The sequence below is a fragment of the Hipposideros armiger genome, unplaced genomic scaffold (genome assembly GCF_001890085.2).
Source record: "Hipposideros armiger isolate ML-2016 unplaced genomic scaffold, ASM189008v1 scaffold_1299, whole genome shotgun sequence".
Taxonomy (NCBI): Eukaryota; Metazoa; Chordata; class Mammalia; order Chiroptera; family Hipposideridae; genus Hipposideros; species Hipposideros armiger.
The window spans coordinates 257,586-266,400 of record NW_017732649.1 but is presented as its reverse complement, the minus strand read 5'-3'; the positions used below and the strand labels follow the sequence as shown (position 1 = coordinate 266,400).

Sequence of the window (8,815 nt, the reverse complement as noted above, 5' to 3'; positions counted from 1 at the left end):
CGGGACCCTCTGGCGTCCCAAACCAGCTCTTAACCAACGTGCCACTTGGCCAGCCCTGAACTCAAGTTTTATTCATCATAAAATTCATACAACGCCTCATCACTTGCAGGAAATGCAAGTAAAAAAAAACTACAACCACTGTATAAGACACACCCAGTTTTTAGACCCCAAATTTTTTGAAAAAGGGTGCGCCTTAAACATGGGGAAATACAGTACATATATGTCTATATATATGTGTGTACGCTTTTTATATACATACACACAAACATACAAAGATGTACACAAATATATAATTTTCTCTCAAATGGGCTAACTGATATAGATACAGATTTTGGTATCTGTTACCTCGTTTTGCTCTATTTCACACCTGAAAAGAATTGCACATGGTTAATTTATCATTATTTGTTAAAAGAATAATGTTTAAAAGGCTTTATTGGTTAGAAATATGGGTGAAGATTTTCTAGTGTTTACCCTCTTATTTTTTCCTTTTCAGTGATGTTGCTTTGTTGCTTTTCAGAGATGTAAGAAAAGAGAAATCTATTAAATAGTACTTGGAAGGATTGACTTTTTTTTTTAGGTGATGTTTATCGGAGCTCATATAAAGCAGGATTTGCCCTAAAATTTAACTTACATTTGCGAAAAAAATTTGCTTTTAACTATATATGTTAGTTTTAAGTTAATTTAAAGGTGTATAGTCACTTTGTTCCTTCTAAATTAGTAAAATCGACTGTAGTTTTAAATAAAATTAATTTTATTACATTTTTAGAACAAGTTGTGTATGGTCATCAGTTTATGAATCTGGCAGGTGACAGTTTAACCAATGTCAGCCTATTTGAAGAACATTGTGAAAATCTCCTTTGTGATTTAATACACCTGTCACTCAACAGGTATGACAAGGTAATGCTTTAAAGTTTATTTTTAGTTTTGGTACTTAGTGGCAATAGTCCTTAATGCATGTGGTTTAAGCTGTAAGAATTTAATCTAAATTCTGGTTAATTCTTTCAGTTTTTTTGTTTTTTTTTAAGATTTTTATTGGGGAATTGGGGGGATGGGAACAGTGCTGGGGAATTGGGGGAAGGGGAACAGACAAGTTGCTGTCGTTTTGTTCTTCAGTCTAGTTGTGGAGGATGTTGCTTCACTGGCCCAAGTTGGCACCATCATTGCGCTCTTCCCTGGCGAGGCAGATCAGTCGCCGGCTTCTGGACGGCTGCTCACTGCGGCTGCTGGCCGCTCACGCTGGCTGCTGGGTACACACAGTGGCCATGGCAACCCACTGCCACGGGCCTGCAGCCTACGCCGTCGCAGGCGACTCAGGGCAGCCCAGCTCCAGGTTGAGCTGTTGTTCAGCATATTAGCTGTGGAGGGCAGTGTCACTGGCCCTCATATGTGGGATCCGAACCGGGGCCCTCTGGTGTCCCAAACCAGTTCTTAACCATCGCGCCACTCGGCCAGCCCAATTCTTTCAGTTTTATATTTACTATTTTCTGGGAGTTGAATCAGAAAATAATTTAATTTAAACTTTTAAAACAGGCTGGGAATTGTGTTTTAGAGCTTTTTCTTTTTAAATGTTTTTTTATGTTGTGAAAAATAAATGAATAAAAACAGGATGTTTAATATAATGACTGGAAATCTAACTTCTGTTCAAATAGGAAAGGCCAGCCCTGTAATAATGTGTTGTGTTGCTGTTGCATAATGAAAAAGATAAGTAATTAACTAAATTAGTTGACAAATTTAAAGGTTGGTTTTGTTTGCTTGTTTTCATAAAACACCTAGCATCGTGGAGGAAATTACTTGTTTTTACTAAATTGTGTTTATATAGAGTGTGTAATGCAAAGATTTAAAGGTACACTTTGATTTTCAAGTAATGGAAATTTATAGGTTATCATTTCTTCCAACTAATGCAAATAAAATAGTAATATTGAATGTCAACTATAACTGAAAAATAAAAAAATAGAAATGTATATGTAATATATGTGAAATAATGTATGCATTTTGAATTTCAGAAGTTTAGCTGTGTTTGCAAATATGAACCACATTGTCTTCATTATTTAGGGCCATTAAGGATATATTTGTTTTAAAAATAGTAAAATTGCTTAGCCTTTACATACTCCTAATCTTTTTATTCTGGCTTGTAAAAATTTTTAGTCTGCTTTACAGTGAGTCAGAATTTATTTTCTAATCTTTTTATTAGAAATCTTTTTATTGTGGCTGATGGATTAGGTCAAGGTTAGGAAACCATGGCCCTGAGGCTAAACCTAACACACCACCTGTTTTTGTAAATAAAACTTTACTGGAACACAGTGCCAACCTTTTTTTACTTACTATCTATGGCTGATGTTACACAGCAATGGCAGAGTTGAGTAGTTGTGTAGAGACTGTATCATGAACAAAGCCGCAAATATTTATTATCTAGCTACAGAAAGCTTGCTGACCATTGAACTAGATGATTAAAGCAGAGTTTTTTTTTAAGGTTGAAAATAAAATTTATCTGTGCTTTTGGTTTTAAAATGGGAGGTTTTACAAGTTAATGAAATGTACATTTTTTTATAAACAATTTTATGTAACTGAACATAAATTTTAAGTTATCCAAATCGTTCTTTTAAACTATTTGGGAAGAGGTATGGCATGTAAAATTCTGCTCTATCATAAGTAACTCATTTTGGTTCTTTTGTACAGGTTAGACCTTCTGAAGCATTAATGAGTCACCATTGCCCATGTCCATGCTTTAAAGAATTGTGGGTTCTACTCATTCATCTTCTAGACCACAGAAGTAAATGGTCTCTCTCCGAAGTAAGTTGTTAACATTGATATGTTAGTAATTGTTATTAATTATAGTGAATTTATGCAGTGGTTTTGGCTAACCACCACCTCCACCAAAAAAAAAAAAAGAAATCCAGTAAAAAATTGGGACTTTTGTACATTGAGAAAAGAGAGCTCCACAGAACTAGGAATCTTAAAGTAGCCTAAATCTATAAAATGAAAAGACGGAAACTAAGCAAGTCTTCTTAAAGTTACTTCAAGAAAACAGAATTGATATATTTTAGCTCATGATACCCTCTCCTCAGAAATAAGTACAAAGCAGAAGAAAATTGTAAGACAACACTCCAGACTGAATTAAACAGACAAGCATTTGGGGTTGTAAACCCCCCCCCCCAAGGGGCTGGCCGAGTGGCTCAGTTGGTTAAGAGCTCGCTCAAGAGTTTGAGCTCTGAGCAACAGCGGTTCGAGTCTCGGCCCGAGCTGAGCAGCCACTGAGCTGTCAACAGGTGTCAGGATGGCTCAGCTAAAAAAACAAACAAACAAACAAAAAACCCCAAAACAGAACACCTTGACTAAGATATTCCAATGTTAAAATAAATACACCAAAAGCCAGGAATGAATAAAAAGAGTAAACTGAATGCCGGAGAGAAATGGAAATAAAAATCATTTTAGAATTGACTGAATTACAAGGTGCCCAAGGAGAATGAACTCAAATGGAAATTTAATAAGGGTAAGAAAGGTAACCAGGGTAATAAAAATCAAGTAAAGGAATATAAAGGGGTAGAGAAAAAATATTTGAAATGGAAGATAGGCAAAGAAATAACATTATTTTAAATGGAGTCTCAAAAGAAGAAAACAAAACAATGGGATATAACTAACATTCAAAACTGTTATCCAAGAAAACATTCCAGAAATAAAAGAAGACCTAAATTGTTATTTTGAAAGGGCCTTCTGGATAACTGGAAAGACTAACTCCCAATAATCCATCCTGAGACATAGTCTTCTAAAACTCTTTGACCTCAAACATACAGAAAATCCTTTAAGCCCTGTAGGAAGTTTTCAAATCCTCCAGGCAAAAAGACCAAATAACTTACAAGAGCAAAATAATTTGACCTGCACTAGACTTCTCAAAAACAACATAAAAACAGGGCAACAGTGTATCATTTAAAATGACTCAAAAAGACTTCCTCCTTGGAAGACACAGCCAGAAAGAAGTCTGCCGTCTGGAAGGAGGACCCTCCTCTGACCATGCTGACACCCTGATCTTGGACTTCCAGCCACTAAAACTGAATGAATTAACCAATATGGCAGAATAGAACTAACCCCCAGCTTAGAGGAAAGCAATTTAGGGCCCACCTTTTACTTTATGGAGATCATAAGGGACTGTAACTATGCAATACTTCCTTAATAAAAAGCTCAAGCCTAAGAAAAAGTGACCAAACCTAAAGGAAACAAAACAACAAAAAGTCCTCCTAAAACAACAGAGGAGCAAGTTAAAAATTATTCTTTGCACTATCTGCAGTGGCCTTGGGGACCAAGATGGATGTGGACAAGCTGAGAAAGAAAACCATAAAAAGCAATTGAAAGTTTCAGGAAGAGCTGGGCAGCCTCTGTTTCATTTACTTGGGAGTTAATGCTATCACAGAATGCTAAGGGCAGGCTAAGCCTCATGTAGGACCTGGCCTTAGGAGCTTTCCATACTGCGGAGAGCAGAGATGGCTTTTTTTTCCTATCTCGTATAAGGATTTTAAAAATTTGTAACGTAACAATACTGATTTATACAATGCACACAATTTATTTTTTACAAAGAAATGTGTATGTGAGCACACTAACATTCTTCCAGAAAGAAATATTGAATTCCTTCTCCCTAACCCCTGGTCGCCCCCACCCTATCCCTGGAATGAGGGAGGGGAAGACTGAATGGGATTTAAAGTTTTTCCACTGAGAAAAAGACATATTCTGCAGCCAGGTCAGTGTTTACAGGACTAATAGTCTAAGGAAATTGTCCAAAGGGGTGAGGCAGTTCAGGGTTAATAAGTTATTTTCAAATGTTGTGTGGGCTACTGCTGACCTTTGTGAAGGTACCAGGATGTTGCTTCCCAGGGGGATAGGATAAGAAGCAATTAGAGAAGCTGAGGAAGGCTCAGGAATGTTTGGGAATTCACACGCACCTAAAATTATGTGGGAACTCCAAAAATGAACATAAACTAATTTGATCAAGGACATATTCCTGTCACAGAAAATATTCTAAACATGTAGCTAATACTGCATATTATCTGTATGAGTATTTTCCTAAAAAAATACCAACACTCATTATCTAGTAGACTTCAGTTAGACTTCAATTCAATTTCCCAGAGGAGAAGCAAAGCTAATTAATATTCCTCAAGTGATATTTCTTATATGCCAGAAAGTAGAATGAGTGTGAGGTTAAGTAAACTGTTCAAATAACAGAGTCAGAATATGTGAAACTTGGTTTCAAATGCAGTTATTTGATGCCACAGCCCATGTTTTTTTTCTACCACATGATTATGTAAGAAAGTGCATGTTTAAGAAAGTTAGAAAAAGAAAATGAAGGAATAGCTGAAATAATTTACTCCTTTTGAAGAAACAGGCCTACATATATTTTATGTGCACTCTCACATTTCCGAAGTGCCATGAATGACACAGCAGATACCTATGCCATACCACCTGCAACATAATAGAATTTTTGAACTGTATACATTATATTTTAGCTGCCACAAACATGTGATGTGTATATATATACACATACATGTTGCCACCTTTAAGCATTACATACAGAATGTTACAAAAGTTTTCTGTAAAGTAAAAACTTACCATTGCCCCTCCCCTTCAAAAAGATTCAAAAAGTATGAGCTGAGGGTTTTTTATAACCTTGACCCTACCAATCCCACTTCCAGTTTACCCTCCGTATATACCCACAACAATTCAACAGTACACATGCATCACCATCAGGCTGTTTATTACAGCATTGTTTATAAGAGCATAACATTAGAAACTGCCTAAATGCCCATACGCAGGAGAGTGGTTAAACAAACCATGGAGTATTATGCATTTGTACAATAGAATAAGGAAGATTTCTGAACTGATAATGGAGTGATTCTCAAGATTTATTGTTTTTATTGTTTAACCTGGGTGTTTTTATTATTCTTTAAGTTTTGGATATTTTGTATTCTCTTTTGTGTGTATTACAAAGCTGGAGGAAAAAGCCTAAATCAAAGGTTATTGGATCAATGTCTTAATTTAGTTGAATCATATTATCTCTGTTTCTATAGGCGTTTTGGAACTGGTTGAATAAACTACTTAAACCACTCTTTGAAACATCGAGTGACCAGAGAAGACCGTCTGTGCCTATAATCCAGCCCAGGGATCCATTAGGTTTCAGCTGGTGGATTATTGCTCATGTAGCATCATTTTACCAGTTTGATCGTCATGGAGCACCAAATGAAACGGTAAGATTTTATTTGTTTAAACTTATATTATCAGTTAGTACATATTTTTGGTAGACAAATTAGAAAGTAAGTGTGTAGAAACAACAACAATCAGATCATAATCCACAGAGATAAATTCAGCTTCTTAATCTAGGAGCTGTAGACCTTTCTGTAAACATCTTCATCTTTTTATTGTCTATTTAAGGAGAAACAATTTGTAGAAGAGTTGGGATCTCGTCCAGGCTCTGCTCTAAGCAGCTGTGTGACCTTCCGTGAATTCCTTAGACATTCTTGGGCCTCTGTTCCCTCACCCAGCAGTCATGGGATTGGCTTGTTCAGAAGATTCCTTTTAGTTCTAAAATATGTGAGATTGCCAAAGGGAAAACATATTTCTCCAGAAATTAATTAGTAGGTTTTGTGAATAATTTGATAAAATTATTTTTTCAAAATAACGCTTCCTCAGAGATTTTCACAAAGACATTTTAATCTATTAAACAGCCATGAAGATGACTTCAAATAGAATGACAGATTTTCACAAGTATATTACTTTTTAGTTAGAAACATTTTTTACAGTGCTATATAAAAAGCCCTATGAATAAACCAGCCAGTAGATGTATTTATTGGAAGCCCTATTCGTATGTAATTTCTTCCACATTCAGAATGAACTATACAGTATTATATCAGCTCATCAGTTCCATAAAATAAACTCTGAGAATCTTAAAACCACTGTGTCTAGATTTTCAAATTTGATCTTTTTTCTGGGAGTGGTTCCTAAACCTGGCTGCTCATCAGGCCTACCTGTGAGTTTTTTTTTTTAAATTCAGATTTCTAGGTCTCAGTTCTGGGGATCCTGATTTGGTAATCTGGTTTGTAGTTTGGGAATCATTATTTTTCAGCAGTTCGTGGCTCTCATCCTGTATTAGGCATGGGAACTATTGCTTTATGAAGCATGTTCCTTATGACAGATTTTCCTCTCTTTGGAATATTAGACAGTTGGCTGAGAAATCATCCATGAAATCTGAGGGTTAGTTAGTATTGACATTGTATCAGACATGGAAAGGGCCTTAAGAGGTCCTTTAAATGATCCCCTTAATAAAAGGAGATCCCAAGATAAAGTAAAATAGAGTCAGATAGTGCTGTGTAAGTTCACGCGCAGAATTCTACCATACATCTGGAGGTCGTTAGAATGAGCTTCTTACAGAGAAGGAATTGTATGTCCTTGTTTCTGTACATAAGTCCTTACCATGCTGATATATAGTAAATACTCAATAAATGTTATGATTACCATTATTATAGTATCCATCTTACTGAGTATTTTTGTGGAGTTAATATTATGTTTCACATCTTTGAATTATTAAAATACTAGAACATTAAAAGAACTCCGAAAAATCTGCCAATAATGCTAAAGTCTTGACATAGCATTTTTATTTCTCTTCCCTTCCAACCTTAATTCCTCCAAGTACATATTTCTGATTCAAATCAGTACAAATAAATATGGTAATTAGTTAAGCACTTCTGAGTTTCTATTGAGAGGTTATCGTAATAATAGCTGTCGATGATAGGATACACATGAAACATATTGTAATGCCTCTTACTTCAAGGACCATGGTTTCAGGTTATTAATGCTTGCTACAACTGAATTAACACTTATTTGAGTGAGTTACGATATGTTTCAATAGTGGTTGTTATTGAACCCCAGACACTCCCAGTGTGGTAGATGATCTAACCACATTAATATATATCATTACTGTTACTACTGTGATGTTGAATTGTACGAGTACAAACACCCACAGTAACATTGCTGAAATCACTCTTCTGTTTCATACAAAGAATTCCATAGGAGATTATTGCTTTTATTAGTTCTAAATCAAGATTCTAAATGAATTTTCTGTATTTAAAATAGCTTAATGTATGTGTTTCAGTATTTTTCAGCAGTCCGTGTGTGATTTTTTTTGAAAGATACATATATTTTTGAAAATCTTAATTCTTTAAATTATGTAAAAGGTTGTAAGAAAAAAGAGAACCATGATATTTGAAAAGGAACCTTTCATATGGTAAAAATAATAATGATGTGCAATATATATGTGTATGTATATGTAAAATAGACAGCTTTTATTCATGACTACTCTAGAATTTCGTATATTTCTGGACTTCTTAATGGCTTTTTTTTTTTTAAGCTGAGCTATCCTGCCACCTGTTGGCAGCTCAGCGGCTGCTCAGCTCGGGCCAGGCATCGAACCGCTGTTGCTCAGAGTTTAAACTCTTGAGTGAGCTCTTAATCAACTGAGCCACTCGTCAGGCCCTTAATGGCTTTTTAAAACAGACCCCCAAGCTCTACAGTTAGTAGTTTTCATTAGGGGTGATAGCTTCAGCATATTGCATGTGCAAATTGTTTAAAATCTCACAGTGACTATTCATTTTTTTACTTAGTGAAGTGTTATGAAATAGGTGAGAGGATATATATCCATTTTACAGCTATAGAACCTGAGGTACCAGTGGTTAAATATAACCCTATTTTTATCGCTGAAACACACTTGATGTTAGGGTCCTCCTAATGAGTTCTCCTATGAATAGGTGTTTGGTAGGGTGACCTCGTACACGGGTTC

The 8,815-nt window shown here is 35.5% G+C and overlaps 1 protein-coding gene across 1 annotated transcript in view; it reads left to right on the top strand.

Moving 5' to 3' along the window:
- The window catches only part of MMS22L (MMS22 like, DNA repair protein), a 132,348-nt gene that overhangs the window by 14,318 nt on the left and 109,215 nt on the right, over nucleotides 1-8,815 (top strand). The window contains exons 8-10 of the mRNA XM_019633381.1: nucleotides 767-897; nucleotides 2,677-2,790; nucleotides 6,054-6,230. Of these exons, the coding sequence (XP_019488926.1) occupies nucleotides 767-897; nucleotides 2,677-2,790; nucleotides 6,054-6,230 (422 nt within the window). The remainder of the gene's footprint in view (nucleotides 1-766; nucleotides 898-2,676; nucleotides 2,791-6,053; nucleotides 6,231-8,815) is intronic.